This window comes from Prunus dulcis, chromosome 7, assembly GCF_902201215.1.
Source record: "Prunus dulcis chromosome 7, ALMONDv2, whole genome shotgun sequence".
In the NCBI taxonomy this organism is placed as follows: domain Eukaryota; kingdom Viridiplantae; phylum Streptophyta; class Magnoliopsida; order Rosales; family Rosaceae; genus Prunus; species Prunus dulcis.
Genome location: NC_047656.1, coordinates 14,897,945 through 14,914,964, shown reverse-complemented (window position 1 = coordinate 14,914,964; position 17,020 = coordinate 14,897,945). Strand labels below are relative to the sequence as shown.

General features: G+C 36.4%; 3 protein-coding genes across 3 annotated transcripts; 2 read left to right on the top strand and 1 right to left on the bottom strand.

Annotated features, from left to right (window-relative positions):
• The first annotated feature begins 1,109 nt into the window (after positions 1-1,109).
• LOC117634294 (probable galacturonosyltransferase-like 1) lies at positions 1,110-2,692 on the top strand. Its single transcript, XM_034368336.1, has one exon. It carries the CDS (start codon positions 1,348-1,350, stop codon positions 2,416-2,418), a length of 1,071 nt encoding a protein of 356 aa, XP_034224227.1. The 5' UTR covers positions 1,110-1,347; the 3' UTR covers positions 2,419-2,692.
• Positions 2,693-6,370: 3,678 nt separating this feature from the next.
• LOC117635805 (probable vacuolar amino acid transporter YPQ1) lies at positions 6,371-10,068 on the bottom strand. The gene is made up of 12 exons (XM_034370168.1): positions 9,712-10,068; positions 9,523-9,565; positions 9,286-9,312; positions 8,737-8,835; positions 8,486-8,592; positions 8,166-8,337; positions 7,757-7,861; positions 7,575-7,670; positions 7,332-7,352; positions 7,192-7,250; positions 7,024-7,114; positions 6,371-6,920 (listed from the first exon to the last, which is right to left on the bottom strand). Exons 1-12 carry the CDS (start codon positions 9,933-9,935, stop codon positions 6,816-6,818), a joined length of 1,149 nt encoding a protein of 382 aa, XP_034226059.1. The 5' UTR covers positions 9,936-10,068; the 3' UTR covers positions 6,371-6,815.
• A 5,060-nt stretch (positions 10,069-15,128) lies between these two features.
• Positions 15,129-16,136, top strand: LOC117634519 (probable calcium-binding protein CML41). The gene has a single exon (XM_034368662.1). It carries the CDS (start codon positions 15,415-15,417, stop codon positions 15,988-15,990), a length of 576 nt encoding a protein of 191 aa, XP_034224553.1. The 5' UTR covers positions 15,129-15,414; the 3' UTR covers positions 15,991-16,136.
• Positions 16,137-17,020: the final 884 nt, after the last annotated feature.

The window sequence follows — 17,020 nt, the reverse complement described above, 5'->3', positions numbered from 1 at the left end:
AAATTCAAATGGTTCTCTATGCCCTTTTTGCTTTAGTAATTTTAGGTCAGAATTTAATTTATTTAACACTTAATGATGATCAGGGGATCAAGAGGGATTCGAGGACCTTTTTGCTGTTATAACTTGTACGTACAGGGGTAACGCAACCACCAACGTTCGAATTACGTAAAACTGGTGCTTATTAGGCCCGTTTTGTGAGCTCGATTGAATAAAATTTATAATTCTAGTCAAATGTTTAGTAACTTAAAAACAATAATCTTATTACTGTCAAATGTAATAGGATTATGAATCCCATAAAAAAGATTGAGTTAAGTAGGATTGAATTATGTCTAATCATACGTACGTAGTACCAAACATATCATTGGATTAACTAGCGTTATATTCTCCAATTCAATATAATCAAATTAATGCTCTACCATAATCCCAAAAACACTACCTATAAGTAATAAAGGGAATTTTGTCAATAGGTATAGTACTCTTTTTTTCTTAATTTAACCCAAAAAATAGTTTTGTCAATGTGTAAGGATTAGTATTGGGATGGTTAATGAAGTTCTGTATAATAATATTATTATTTTGTGATAAAAATGTTACTGATATAGAAAAATAAAGTTACTAAGCTGGTGTTGTGTATTTATTAATGAATACATTAACAGCAATAACTGATACCAAATTAAGCATGAAGCATGATGAGTGATACAACGAGAATCCAATTAAGGATAAGGATAGAAAAAAGAAAAAAAGAAAAGAAAAACAAGGCCTTTTCTTGTTGGGGAGGGGAGAGTTGATATATAACGTTGCATAGAAGCACAGACGACGTCGCTGAGGTAGGAATTTTCCCTGAAGTGGATATGTCACCTAGCTAGGGTTATCAACAAGATCTAAGTTTTTTCAATTCATACAACAATAATAATCTGAAAAAATTTATGCAAAATTTTGCTTAAAAACTAGTCCAGCTCAGGGTTGTGATGTCATTGTTTTCAATTTTCGACCGATAAATAAATAAATTAGGTTTCAATTATTTGGTAAAAAAGCACATACAAGGAAGAAAAGATAATCCCATTGTTTTCTTGGTGGAGAAATAAATATAGAGTCATTGCCAAATTTTCTTTCTGACTCCATTTTATTTGTCATGTTCTTTGTCTTTTGAATACGACCCTTGACTTGCCTTTTCCAGCAGCTCAGTTTTGAAACCAACGTTGGTTCTAAGCCACGCAGAAATCGCACAACTCTCTTCTCTTCTCTCCATCCAAACACTCTAAACACAAACACACACAACTCTTTCTCTCTGCCTCCTCCTCATCAAAAATCAAACCTCTCTCTCCAAAACCTGATAAGTTTTTTCTTAACATGCTCGCTTTCCTTATCAACTTGATTTTACTCTTTGCTAGTAGCACCAATGCGGCCACCGCGGCTTCTTCTGGGCAACTCAAGGAAGCGCTCGCCACCTCGACACCTCAAAGATTCAAGGAAGCGCCCAAGTTCTACAACTCTGCCACCTGCCCCGCCCTCAACACCCACGAGCACTCCTCCACCGTCTGCTCTGACGTGGCAGTGCACGTCGCAATGACCCTCGACGCCGCATACCTCCGCGGCTCAATGGCCGCCATTCTCTCCGTCCTCCAGCACTCCTCCTGCCCGGAGAACATCATCTTCCACTTCGTCTCCTCCTCCTCCTCGTCTAATTCACAAGCTCTAACTCAGACCATCGCCACCTCATTCCCCTACCTGAAATTCCGAGTTTACCCCTTCAACGACTCGGCCGTCTTGGGGCTCATTTCCACCTCGATCCGCTCTGCGCTCGACTGCCCGCTCAACTACGCCCGCAACTACCTGGCCAATCTCCTCCCGACATGTGTACGCCGAGTCGTCTACCTCGACTCGGACCTCATCCTCGTCGACGACATATCCAAGCTGGCGTCGACCCCACTGGAGCCCACCCAAGTCCTCGCCGCACCGGAATACTGCAACGCCAACTTCACCTCCTACTTTACTCCGTCGTTTTGGGCCAACCCGACCCTCTCCCTCACGTTCGAGAACCGCCGGGCCTGCTACTTCAACACCGGCGTCATGGTCATCGATCTGGACAAGTGGCGGGCGGGCGGGTACACGGATCGGATAGTAGAGTGGATGGAGCTCCAGAAGCGGATGCGGATCTACGAGCTCGGGTCGCTGCCGCCGTTCCTCCTGGTCTTTGCCGGAAACATCGCCTCCGTCGACCACCAGTGGAACCAGCACGGCCTAGGCGGGGACAACTTTCGCGGGTTGTGCCGGGATTTGCACCCGGGTCCGGTGAGCCTGCTCCATTGGAGCGGGAAGGGGAAGCCGTGGGTGCGGCTCGACGCCAACCGGCCATGCCCGTTGGATGCTCTGTGGGCCCCATATGATCTGTTACAGACACCCTTCGCGCTGGAGGCTTAGTTGGGATCATCATCAAATTCAATTAATTAACGCTATAATAAGAAAGAAAAAAGAAAAAAAATTTCCTTTGTTTTTTTTTGGACTGTGGAAAGTTTTAGGTGGTGAGTAAAAATTCATCGATCGGTCGGAGTTTCTTGTACATTATACGGAGGCATTAACATATTTTAATTTTACAACCATATATTTCCTTTTCTATTTTTCCTGCTCAAATTCAATACAATTTTTTTTTTTCCTTTTTTGGGTTTTATGTATAATAATGCTGATTTTGAATTCATTCGTTCTCAAGACTTATAGCTCAAGTGTTTAATACCAATTCATGTACCTAAATTATGTGTTTGAATCTCCCTTCCTTAATATCGCATGTATATTTTAAAAATGAAAATAAAATTAGGACTAAACAGTTACACTAGCATGCCATTACGGAGTGGAAAAGTAGCGGAAAAAAAGAGATTGTGTTGGACGATTGTAATATGGATTACCACGTAGCAGTACATTTCGAAACTTTAGCATGCAAACAGACATAAAACTAGATTACGATCTTCTTCTTGCTTGCTTTATTTTCTGGTGCTCTTTTACCTTTAAGCACTGGTTTGAATTTCTTCTCGCTTTCTCTGCTTTAACTATCATAAGTCGCATTGAAGCTTTAGATTTGATTGGTCAGTCAGTGTGTGGCTGATTAATCTCAGGTCAGATGCCTCAGATGAAATGCAGGTGCAAAGATAATTAATAAGTTAAGTGCAATTATTTTTCTTTGATACTTTTTTAGTGTTTTTTTTTTTTTTTGTTTTGTTTTGAGAGACTGGTGGGAAGCTTGAGTGAATTGAAAGCGCCATATGCAGCCAATCTGTTGACGGAGAAGTACAGCTAAACTAGAAACAAAATGTTGGTCAATTATTTATTGTTGTTATGTCATGTTTGAGATGGGGATGGTGTGTCATCATGCTTACAACTAATAAATATTGCATTTTACATGTCTATGTCACTAATTTTTTTGGGTAAATATCACGAGGTGTCCCACACTCAAAGAGTGGGATTAATCCCTGATTAGAATTCGGCTTGTCCTTGATCACAAAGTGCTTCCAACGGGTTTTGAATCTATGTCATTAATTTCATTTGTAAAACTAGAAACAAATAAACCCTTGAAGTCAGGTATCTCATATACGTACCCTCTAATCGTCATTGAAGAAGGAAGGATAGGTTACTTGGTTGGTGGCTTTCACATTTATGTGCAGAAAAACTCGCATAACCCTCTCACGGCTTTTGCTCGAAAAAAAATGTTGATATAATGTCGCATTAAATTGACTCTTCTACTCCCTCATTTAAAGAACATGGCGTAGGGTTGACTACATTGACCTATAATATGTTTTCCACCCTTTTACCATAAGCTAAACCTAGAAGACTAAGAACCCCTCTCCAGGACCAATTAATGATGATATCTAGATATTGCTAGAGTTCGAGTCTGAACTCAAACCAGTTTGAACTTGCAAAATTCCTACACATCTTGTCGCTGCTTTAATGCACTTTATTTTTGGCTGCTTTTAAATGCTAAAATACAAATATGGGTGACATGCATACTTACTGTTTATAACGCCAGGTCAGGTTCATACTGTGGAAGTGAACCAGTATATGTATATAAAGTAAAGGAGATCTACTTTTCTCCTCTTGTTTTTGTTCGTCCTTGCACCATTATTGATTCAAAACTACTTACTTTTGAAGAAGAAAAGAAGGTTTGGAGATAGAATTTTGTCAGTGACTCTGCCACTTTTTTGGATATTTGGAAGGAGATCGACTTGGTTTCAGTTTCAGACACCCAAATAATTATAACTCTTTGTAAGCGAAAGACGAAGTGATAAGAACTTGAGATTTCTTCTAATATTGAAAAGAGAAATAACACTGCTAAATTAATAAACTCAGACTTACGTAATAGTAGAAGTAGAATATTATTACATCATTCGCACGTGAGTGAATCAAGCAAACGATGTGATGTTGAAAATGTGGGCATGTTCTTGATTCCGGGAGCAATCTAAGGCCCCTGTGAAGGAGAAATTAAATTAGCCTGGAAGGAGAACCAAGTGTGCCTCCAGTTTCTCCGGCTGCGGGATCTTAGGCTTTCATTTCTCTTCTTGGAGATGCAGCCATGCACGGGGCTATTAATTGCGTCCACTTTATTGGGATTAACTAATAATGTTTAATTATTCAGTTTGAATCATATTGTTACATATAATTAAACTAATTAACTATACATTAATTAAATGTTGTAGATTCTCGAGTTTAGTCAGCTTATCGAAGGCTTTTTTTTAAATCTCTCTACATATAAAACCACAACCTAACGTGGGGAAGTTTATGTGAATTACAATGTCAATTATTGTCAGGTGCAGATAGTGAAACACTATAAGATTGAGTAGATATTAATCAACATTGGATGGTTTGACAGAACATGGAGGAATTTTTAAGCTTCTATATATGCATTTGAACACATGAAACACAGACTACATAACTACCAGTCACATGGAGCACCAAAATTATTAATTTTCGTTGTTGTCATCGTTAGGAAGGGGGAAGAGGAAAACTCACGCCATGGGTACTATGGGGGGCTTGAAGTTCCTAAAATCAAGACCACGTGGGAGCACACCAAAGACCTGCACCAATACAACTAACATCCCCTTGATGAAGCACCAAATATTGAATCTTGTATTTGCTCCTCCTTACCTAATGAAGGAGTTCATATATAATTTGAATATACTCTTGGATTGTTATGTCTACCATGTAGCTAATAAGACCCTTTTTCTTTTAACTTCATTTATAATCTCTTACAAAGCAACCCAAAATCATATGCTCAGCTCAGCCCCTTTGAGGATTATAGGAAATCTTATAGAGAAGGGCTATGAAGAATGAGGTTGAAGGTTGTGGGTTGAAAACGAAATCAAGATTAAGATTTGAGCCTAATTGGACACATTGGCAAGCTTCATCATGGGGCCAAACCCACTTGCAGGTCTGGGTCAAGTCATGATCCACTTAGTTATGGTCAGCTCACGATCCATGCACTTAATTGTAATTCTATTGCAACTTGGATTGAAGAGGTCCCCCCTATCGTTGGAGCCAATTGTACAAGATGATACTAGTTGAATCCTCTTAATTGTAATCAATGAATTCCTGATTTTAAAATTTTTAAAAAAAAACCCCAAACCATTTTGGTGTAGATATGCTTGGAGGGCAGGCTGGGCTAACGCCCCAAAATTTCCAAAACAAAAACCTACATATCTTTAGTAGCCCAGCCCAAAATTAAAACAAATAAAAGAAACCCTACATGTCTTTTGCCCAATTGACTTCTTCGTATCGCTCCTTTTCTCTGTCTCTTCTTCCATTCTTCTAATTCTCTCTTATTCTTTTATTTTATCCTAAATACATGTTTGCATCTTTAATTTTAGTTTTAATTTGAAATTGAATATTCTAGAGTTTAAATTAAGGCTTTGATTTTAAGAATTTTGTTGAATTTGATGGTTTTGTAGGTTACATTTTATATTTGAATACTGTTACTTTGTACTTTAGAAATGCATTTGAGAGGTAATGAACATTTATTACGTTCCCCTAACTGTATACATGTACATTTTTTTAATTATATTTATTAACTAAATTCACCTATTTCATCAAATTTAGTATGTAAATTTTAACCAGCTAACTTTAAAATCTTGAATCCACAACTTTGAATTTGATTTATTTGGCCAATATGAACGATTTCGAAGGTTTTTGGCCCACCTTACTAGCTACAGTATTGTGTTCTGGTAAAGCTCCAACGTGCGTAATGGGTCTAATCAAGTAGCCCCCATGATAAGAGGTTCAATTGTCTTTCCAGTACATACAAGATTACACCAGAGAAATTAATGTACTTCTGCCTAATCCAAATGGACAAAACCAAAATCGGATATAAAGGAAAGGATAATACGATATAAAGTTGAACCAGCACGAATACAAACTTCCATTGGTAGCACCCACCAAACATTTTACAAGTACTTTTGCTTTCCCTTTGTCAAATATCTCATAAGATTACCTTGGAAAAAGAAGAAAAAAAGGTGATGAAAATGGATTTTCCACGGGAAAGAAACAGAGCAATCATCAATCTAAGACCACAGCCACATATATATAATCTTGCACTATTAATTAATCCACACCTTGACATTGACTAATGGCTCTAGGTACTTCTCACTACACCTAACTCATGAGTTCATAAAAAAAACAAACCAAAAAAAGAGTTGAAATACAAATTATGATCATTCGACTCGAACAAGACCAGCAAGGCCGAGCTTAGCAAAAGGAGGTACACAAGGTCAACATTGGGGTCTCTAGATTTTGATTTTGCAGCAGCATACATGCATCTCATGCATCCTTGCAATGCGCATTCAAGAAACCACAGCTTTGTCTGCTTCCTTGTAGAATGTGTAGTTTTCTCCACCTCTTGTGGTCCTCTTCCTCAAATGTTTGTAATATATGTACTGCAATATTATCTGTTGTTATGTTTGTTAAGGCGTAACATTAAAACCTTGTAATCATATTATTGGTGACAACCTCGCACAAAGTGGTCGGTAAACCTAGTAAGAAAAAGGATACAAATAAGTCGAGTCCCACGCAAACTACCGCATCGAGCAACCATGGCATATTGGCTTTGATGCTGTCCCATTCTGTGGTTCTTACAACTATGCTGCAATATTCAAACAAATTAATAAGAAGCCTGCACAAATAGATCGAAAGACGGTGAAGTAGAGAGATTTTTGTAACCTTCCGACATAAGTGACGTTTGCGACGAGTGCAAAGACAAACATTAGAGGATTCAAACCCTGCATATATAAAAGTAAAAGTTATAAAATTACTGCAATGGCTGTTACAAGTCCAGATTATTATACACTAAAAATGATTACCTCCACAGTTCCTCTTTTAATCTGGCCAATGAAAATCACACAGTAACTAAGTTAGAAACCTCCAAACAAAATCGTAAACAGGGAATTATAAATTACACTTTGAAAGTGACAGAGATATGAGTGATTAAAATATACTAATATGTTATTTCTTCCTATCTGATGATTTGACGGATAAGAATCAAACAAGATTTTACCTAACAATGGGATCATAAGAGGATATAAACAAAACAAATAGGCACATACATTTAACCAAATCTGAGGGAGTCGACCGCCCATGTATATAGCAGCCATTAGCCACCCCAACCATTGCCCAAAAGCACTATGTTCCATTGAGTGTTCCTGCATATATAGGGTACCCTCGTATTAAACCTAATTAGTACTTTGATTAATATACATATATGTGATTAATTAGTCACCAATCAAACCTGCAAGAGTTTCCTCCCGGTAATTCCTATGTATACTTGTGTCAAAGCCTTTGTTTGTGATGGCAAGTTCAGCGATGTAGCTAGAAATGTTCCATAACCAGCTACCTGGAATTGCACACAATAATGGTGAAAATTAGTAAAGGAAACACTTGTGATTAGTTATTAATTACATATAATTTTGAAAAGAATAGTATACATACTACAAGAACTCCTTATTCTCTTAACTTTTCGTTATTAAATGATGTTACATACAATATGACAGTTCTCTATTCGTTATAAAATTAACAGGATGTGACAAAGTAAGAGGCAGAATTTAAGGGTGGATTGATGTTGCACATATTCCAAACCTTAATTAGAACAATTTTGGTAAAGTAGATAGTGATCAAAGTTTGTAGTTGTTAAGGCTCACCGATCTTGGGATTGGCCTAGGCTGGGTAACAGATGTCTTGGATGTAACTGGAGCTGACTCGTCCTCAGAAGATGAGTCACTATATAGTGCCATTGTAGAAGGACCACTTTTAGCTGCCCTCATGTAGGTCCGAAACGGTGGCGTACCGCTGCCCGCCAACGATCTTGCTGACCTGTGAAAATTAACAAGAACTGGTTTTATCATCATCAAAGAAGATTGTCATGAGAAATTAATATGAAAATTACATCTTGCTAAAATGGTACCCCCCAAAAAAAAAAAAAAAACTACGTAGCAGTTGAAGGAGAAGGAGGAGTACGTACGTATAGTAGAACTCTTTTCTTGGAGTGGGTTTGGGTGAAGCACTTGGTATTGGAATGCCTGAATCAGCCAACTTTGGATTCAATGGTCTTTTATTATCTTCATCAACCTATACAAGTTGGGGTAAAACATACATTAAATTGATCACTAATAGCTAGTTTACTCTTAATTACACATATAATAACAATTAATTATTATCTAAATAATTCATAGATTGAAAGACCAAGTACTTAAAGAAAATGAAAATTTGTACCTCTTCGGTAGATGTGACTTTTCCACATTTACACCATGTATAGATGTAGTCATAGTACACGCTCTGCAGCACTAATACAATAGTGCTTGTTGTGTAGAGCTGTTTATATAAACAACAAGGACAAAAAAAGTGTTATGATAAATTAATCATAAAATTAAAGTAACTAAAGTGATTAATTAATCATAAAATTAAATTAATTAATGACCCTATCTTCATGCATAGTCATTCCCCTAATTGACGGGCATCTGGACAAAGTTATCAAACAAAATAAATATAGGACCTATTGTCCACGCTTTATAATATAAGTGGAGAGAGAAATATTAATCATGTCGTCCACTCATATTATAATGCATAAATAAGTTATAATACGTGATCGTACCTCACTATAATTACTCCTGTACTGTAGTAGATTTAAAGTGTGTCATATATTGTAGTGCTATCATTTCTTGTGACAGGATGCAATTACAAAGAGAACTAGCTAGTGTTTAATATTTTAATCCATCGTGGTGCAACATAGAACATAACCCAAAATTAGAAAGGGGCAATTACCAGAGCTGTGTACAACTGGGTGGGCAACTGCATCCAAAAATGGCATAATATTAGAACACTGAGAAAGTTGGCCCTAAAAAAAGAAAAATTCTGACAATATATATAAGATGAAGACCAGCGCCATGCTCATGGAAATATAAAGATAGTGGTTTAACCAGAGCCAACCACACACTCTGATGGTTCTCTGGACCACAGGGCTAACGAACAAAGAAACTATGGCAGTATGGCTTAACTCACCGTTGCTGGTTCCAGAAGACAACCCATTAGATTAAACACATCCCTACATGAACCCAAAAGACACAGAACAACAAGAAAGAAAATTAAAAAAAACAAGATGCTAAAGGAGAGATTCGAAATTGGGTTATCTTTCAACAACGAGAAGAGAAATACTACTGAAGGAAGAGCTAGTTGGTAAGGGAAACGAACCCGGCAACCCAAGTGAGGAGGAAAGCAAGAGAGACTCCGTGGCTGGACTTGGTGTGAAAGTTGGTGATGATTTGAGGGATTTCAGCGACTCCCCAACAGACTAAGCTGACCAGCCCAAAAGCAAAGGAGATGTCATCGTTGAGATTGCAAAGGCAATCCTTGAAATATTTCTCCACCCAACGATCACAGGGTTTGTTCTCAGCTACACAGTAAGAGAGTGGCATTCTCTCTCTCTCTCTGCCTCTAGCTGGCTGTTGAGTTTTGTTTGTGGTCTTTCAGCTTCTGAAGGTGGTTGTTAAGAAGAGAAGAGAGAGAGAGAGAGTAGAGAAGTAAAATGACACAAAAACACAGAAGTACTGAATCATATAGGCCTAGAGTGTCTCTCTATTCTTGTCTTTTCTTGGGTCAACTTGTAAATATTGTAAACGGGGCAAAGCTAAACATGTGGTACGCCTAGTATCTCTCAGAAGTTTCTGTGTCTGTTTGTTCAAGGAAAAAAGAAAACGTATTTATCTACACGTAGAGGGCAATGTGTGGTAAGCATATTCTTCACCATGATGCTTTTTTCATCCCCTAGCAAAAATTAATATTAATAAATAAGAAGAAAGTATCTGAAAAAGTTTACACTGAGAAAGTGTTTCTAGATGATCACAGGCGTTTCCCTTCTTTTTAAGAGAAATGGACAAAAACATATAGTAATATTGCACAAAAGTTTTTTTCTTCTTTCTGAAAACAGCTTCATTTGTAAATCAATGACTTTCCTTGTGTTTCTAACTAACAATAATCTAAAAGTTTCAATAACAAGAAAAATATTAGGGATTTAATTAGGGAAGTCATATCTTCAACTCCTTAATTTTGTTTCTCTATGGAGGGATTATAAATTTTTTCCTCAAAGAAATCAAGAATCTTTGAGTCATACTATCTTCATACAATCTCAATGAGTTGAGTTATTTCTAATAAAGAAAGGGATAATCGAACTTAAGATCTTGAGTACATAGATAAATACTCTTAACCAATTAAGTTACAAGTCCTTTACATTATTTTTAGTAATTTGGATTAAGCTCAATGGATGATTAACCTGATCAGTGCGAATCTTTTTCATGCATATGCCAACCCTCATGCTTGCATTGCTAGCTATGTAGCAGACATGATTTTGGGGTTCATAGTAAAGTTTAATAATGCAGATTGGGACAAAGATGTCATGAACATGTCAACATTCTTAATTTGTTTTCTCTTTTTCATTTCACCGCTTATAGTCTCTATTAATATATATTTTAAGGTTTTTAAGTTTAGTGGTCCTTAAATTTTAACCCGATTTGTATTTTGATCCTTTAATTTTAAATTTTTTTCAGTGGTCCTTCAACTTCAGTTTCGTTAAGACAAATAATCCTACCATCAATTTTATTATCTTCTCTGTTAAATATAAGGACAAAATGGAAATAGATTGAGTACACATGGCTAGCTTGGTTAAAACAACAATGAAAATGATTGTTTTATTTCTACCTTCTTTTCTTTTCCTTCAACTCTCTCTCTCTTCTTTTTTTTTTCCCCTCTTGCATGGAAATATATGATTACAAATTGAGTGCTATTGCATGATCCAAGATTCATATATTATTTGTTTTCTTCTTTGATCTAATATGCTTTATTTATTTATTAAGCCAAGCTGTGATCTTGTCGTTGCACCCATTCGTATCATGGTATCAAATAAAGATCTTGAATTTCCTACTCCTCTTCCTTGCAAGTTGCAGCTACTTTACAATTACGATATATATAGTTTATGCTGTAAAAAGGAAATAAATTAACTTATATTGTTATTATATCACGTAACACGTAATTATTTTAGTATTAATTTTGTCACACGTAAAATTGATGGTTTAATTTTGTTTAGAAATATTTGTACTTTGAATATCTAAATCATGAGAAATATTTATATGTTCCAGATACATTACGTGATTGATGTACCATTCCAATGCAATCCGACATCATTTAATCATTTATATGTATCCAACAAATCAACGATTTTCATGACAAACCGTCGCGTCTGTTTAATTGACTGCTTGAAGAAAGTGATTAATTAGCAGCAGCAACACATACATGCATTTGAATTTTGAATTTTGAAGCCGCTAGCGCAGCCACAAAATAACAAGCATTGTGAACCAAACGCACCATGAAGACCAAATTCAAATGCATAATACAGACAAAACAATTTCTAAAATCGCCAGTAATTCACTCGAACCTGGCTTCCATAGTCATCCAGGTTCATCCATGCTAAGAGCAAACATCTAAAATTAATCTGGGTCGTACGATAAATTTTATGATATGGAGGGGCATGGATGTTAATTCTGACAAGTCCGGGTCCCTTTGCAGTGTGTGTCATCAACGGCAATAAAGTTGGTAACAGCTTTTTCTTTTATTTTTCATCATTTGGTTTTCCATTTCATAAACAAAATAGCAGTCTTCCGCACAGAGAAGAAGATAACAAAAGGAAAGAAAAAATAAAACAGCTGTGAAGAAGATGAGACTAACAACCCTTTAAATCTGATCCCTTTACACGGAAGCAAAACGACAAAACACACGGCCACGGTTCGCTGCAACTTGGCTAGTAATCATATCGCACACGTGTGTCAATGTCACTTCGTGCTTATCTTAATTTACCTACTGTGTTTTATTTATTTATTTTGTTGGTCAGAATCGATAACGTTTGAGATTTTTTTAAGGAGGCGTGTCTGAAATTTTAAGGTAAAGTGATATAAAAAGAATTGAACCACAAAATAAAATTATGTACGGAGAGAGCGAACAAGTTGAAAGGGATGTAGAGAGTAACGTTTGCGTTTTTTTTATAAAATTTTGCTCTCTTACTTGGGCAACTTGGGTTTGATTTTGCAGGAAAAGGTCTCTTGTAGCGTTGCGGCAACTGGTGCTGCTTGAATACGATAGGTATGAATTAATAAAATTAAGAAACGGCTGTCTATGATTAAGAAATATGACATTGTGTTTAGTCCACATCGAGTAATTAATAGCATAAACTTTGTCTAAGTCTCTTTCTAATTCATTTCTGAATATATTATATATAACACCAAGTGGAGCCTGCCTGGTAATCTTTTTGATTTTGGTAGCTATTGTCCTCATGCAGGGATCCACTCTGGAGTGTTTGCTACTCCATTAACATGCATTATCCCTTTATGTCTTATTGTCTTCTGGTTTTTTGGTAAATATCGTTACTTTTTCATTTTGCCAAGTTGAAGAAACTTATAATATACATTTCTATATTAGAAGTTGGAATCATGAGATTTCAAACTCCTCACCTCCAACTCATATGCTCAACAATTCACCACTACACCAACATGCTTCTTTATTTAATTAACATATTATTAATGCATTTAAGAGATATCATTCGGATATAATTTTAAAAATATATGACTTCGCATCTTCTCTCTCTCTATTTTGCTATTGACGAACAGTTCCGATCAAAACAATGGATTCAATTGATAATTGGTAAACGTTAGTTGGAAATTCCGCTTGTAGCATTCCAGCCACTATATGTTTAGTCCTACTCACTTCAATAAGAACCACACTATACATGAACACATGAGGGGGAAAAAGAAAAAAAAAAGGCGAAAAAACCATGGTCACTTCAAAAGTAATAAACAAGCCAACAATGTCTAGTCCAATGAAAAAAGATATTGACTTGCAGACCAGTGGTCTCAAGTTCGAACCTTATGACACCTTAGTAGTGTGTTAGAAACTCCCCTCCCCTTATAGTTTAAACCATCACATGTATTAAAAAAATAATAAATAAAAATAATATTCAATAAGTCTCTACAAAACCATAAAATACATCTCTTAAATAGAGAAAATACCATAAGGTCCTAAACCCAGGCTCATGCATAAACTCGTGTATTAAATTGCCATTTCGAAATGGGTAAGGGCCATGGGCTTCAAACTAATTCTTCAAGGTTAATTTGGGTAAGGCTCATGGGCTAGACATCCAAAGCCTTACAGAAGGCCAGGCCATAATCTTCGAATCCACAAACGCATCAGAAACCCACATGTACAATGTTTTTTAGGCATTAAGACAATGGATTGACAATGAAAGAGATATCGTTCAGCTAGCTTCCATTATTGAAGGCATATATGGCAATGGATTGACAATGAAAGTAATCTTTTCTATCTCAATGCTAATAGACTTGTCTTAGATTTGCTCATGGGTTGAATTAATTGTGAAATTCTAACAAATTTAGGCCAACACTAGTTTTTTGACTATTGAAATCATCTGAAGGTCAAAACAGACCCAATTAAATCTTTGTTTACACAAAATAATTTTGGTGTAATCTCGTAATCTCGACGAGTCTTGTGATATTATTCTTTCCTCTTTTTCGTTTGGCCTACAAAATTTTTAGGTCCAAAACATCATTTTCATCATCACTGTTTTCTCTTCAAAATTTCCTCACTTTACCATAATTAATCACATCACATAACAACTGCCATACCCACCCACCCTCACGCACAATCTATCAATTTCTTCCTTGGAATCCATAATCGGAGAGATAACTCAGCAGCACTAGATTTGTTTTTTTTATATTTTATTTACCAAAAACAGTCTTACCTGGTACAATGATAGAGGACTAACTGAGAGAATTTTGAAGACGCAAGAAAAGAGTTCAAAAAAAAAAAAAGAAATCGAGAAGTTAGAGAGAAGTGGGCTGTGGAGCATAGCCTAAACAAACTTTTTGTCTAATTGTGTGTTAGGTTCTAAGCAGTGAGTCTGTGAGTCTGTTCTCTTACATTTAAATTCGAGTCTTCCTCCTTTTAAATTAAATTAATTTAAAGTATAACATTTTCTTTTGTCTAATTAACCTCTAATCAAATTTTGTACTTACACAAATAAATTGATATATTTTTGTTTTGTGTTGAATTGGGTCCAAAATCTTAAACTAAGTAAAAGTTTTGGGAGCCCTCTCTTATTTTGTGGTCATAGGATACAGTCTTTGTAAGAGAAACTTGCATGCTCTGATTTCATTGCTCCTATCTCACGTGAGGAGGGAGATAGAAAAAAAAAGAACCAATGAAGCCGAGGTAGGAAAGTATTTTTCTTACATAAAGCTACGCATGAGTCTATGATCAAACTTAGCTTTGCTTTGAGTAAAGCTACAAGTATTGATCATATAAAAATATCACAAATTTATGTTTATACTAAGTGGAACATAACAACTTTAAGGTACCTTATGTCGACTTTAAGGTCAAAAGCTATACATCCAATTGAAAACTTCATCAACCTTACTAGCACTGAAATTAAGGCCAAGAGTGAAGAATTTTACCAACATAAAACATTTTTTGTTTTGTTTGTTTTTGGTATAACTTGAGCCATCAGTTTCATAGGCCCCATGGAAATTAAAGCGTATGGGAACCATCCAAATGTCAGTGAACAATCAATTCTTTCTGGGACCTTTAGGAAGTTTCCATGCACCTTCCTCCCTTAAGTCCTCTCCACCTAAAAAGTCTCTGCAATCGTATTGTTTTCCTCACCGCCCCTGCAATTTCACTGCAGCTCCCAATACTTCAAAAGCTTCAATTATGCTAGCAACCTCATAAATCAAACCTCTCATTTTTCTTTTTTCTGCCTATATAAGACGTGACACACTTGTACATAGTTTCTTGCACAGAAAACACCGACTCTCTAGTTCTAATAATTTCTCTCCACCAATGGCAACAACAACTGACAGTAGGGCAATCTCCAAACCCTCCAAATGGTTCTCTAACAAAAGTCTCAAGCTCAGCTTCCCTGGTCGAAGATCATCCAAATCTAGCCCTAAATCTCCTCTGTCCCCGACCAGTGCTCCAGTTGGGCCAATCAGTCCAAGATGGACAAGCAGGGAAGATGAGCTTAGAGAAGTTTTTCGCTATTTCGATGGAGATGGCGATGGCAAAATATCAGCCTCCGAGCTCAGAGCCTATTTTGGGTCCATAGGTGAGTACATGTCTCATGAGGAGGCTGAGGCTGTGATCAAAGATCTTGATGCAGATGGAGACAGCCTGTTAGACTTTGAAGACTTTCTGCAGCTGATGAGCAGAGGAGGAGGAGACGACGAGGACTTGAAGAAGGCCTTCGAGATGTTTGAATTGGAGAAGGGGGTCATAACCCCTAGAAGCTTGCAGAGGATGCTGCATAGGCTTGGTGACACCAAGTCATATAATGAGTGTGTCACCATGATTCAAGTTTTTGATACTGATGGCAATGGGGTGGTTGATTTTAATGAGTTTCATCGAATGATGGCTTAACTTAATTAAGTTCATGGTTGATGATTTAATAATGTCTAATTAGTCGTAAATATGTATATGCATGGATGTGTTGTGTGGTTCTATCATGGTCTTTCTTTATGGAGTTGGAACATTTCTATATTCATGTTGCAATACTTAAATTTAAATTCGCCATTTTTTTAGTGGTAAGAGTTTGAGTTGAGCTCAAACATAATGAGAGCTCAAGCAAAACTGTAAACCGAATCGCGAAGAAACATACACACACTTAAGACACTATACATACGTAAACAAAATCACTAATTGAGAGCATGGACCTAGCCTTTATAATCTAAAACCCATTAAAAAGTCTATATTAGATTCACATTTTGATAGACACGTTAATCCATATTCCTAGGAAAACCACATGGACAAATTCTGGAGTAGAAAGATGACTAGTAATATCATATTTCGTTTCAATATATTAAATCTGAAAATCATTAATAAACTTAAATTGGCTCATAAATTTCTTACATGAATAGGACTTCTTCTAAAGTTTTCAATGATACTTGCGGACAAAGCGTGATGTGGGTTTGCTTTGTTTTCAAGGAAGCTTGAGCTTTTGTTGCAACATTGATATATGTATATGTTGCAAATTTAGGAGGATCATATATTCAGATTTGAAGAGCCCCATGATGCCATCTGTAAAATGCTTAAAGCTGAAGCAAAGTTATGAGGATCTGAGGAAAAGTAAAGGAAAAGAAAATTGAGATATAAGCTTTATAGACCAGGAAACAACCTTTAGTTTTCTTTTTGTGACATAATTGTTGAAGCTAGCTACCAGGAAAGTAGAGTCAATCCGTGACAATCATAAACATCACAGAGCACTCAAAACTGTGTGAAATTAAAATTTAAAACCTGGACAGAGAAATCCACAGTAAACAAATTTCTTCTTCCTCTAAATCAATCCAATTTCGTTTCCATATATATTATCTTCCTCTCTTCTTGTCCTTCTCATAGGCTAATACAATGTTGGTAAGTTCAAAGTGGAAGGTGGAGATGCATGCCACAACAC

What these genes read in the sequence shown, in the direction of transcription:
- LOC117635805 (XM_034370168.1), bottom strand. Translation starts at nt 9,935, where the DNA reads ATGCCACTCTCTTACTGTGTAGCTGAGAACAAACCCTGTGATCGTTGG. An exon ending in AGAAAAGAGTTCTACTATAC is followed by an intron (nt 8,338 to 8,485) that starts GTACGTACTCCT and finishes TAATTTTCACAG; the next exon opens with GTCAGCAAGATCGTTGGCGG. An exon ending in CTAGGCCAATCCCAAGATCG is followed by an intron (nt 7,862 to 8,165) that starts GTGAGCCTTAAC and finishes GTGCAATTCCAG; the next exon opens with GTAGCTGGTTATGGAACATT.
- LOC117634519 (XM_034368662.1), top strand. Translation starts at nt 15,415, where the DNA reads ATGGCAACAACAACTGACAGTAGGGCAATCTCCAAACCCTCCAAATGG.
- LOC117634294 (XM_034368336.1), top strand. Translation starts at nt 1,348, where the DNA reads ATGCTCGCTTTCCTTATCAACTTGATTTTACTCTTTGCTAGTAGCACC.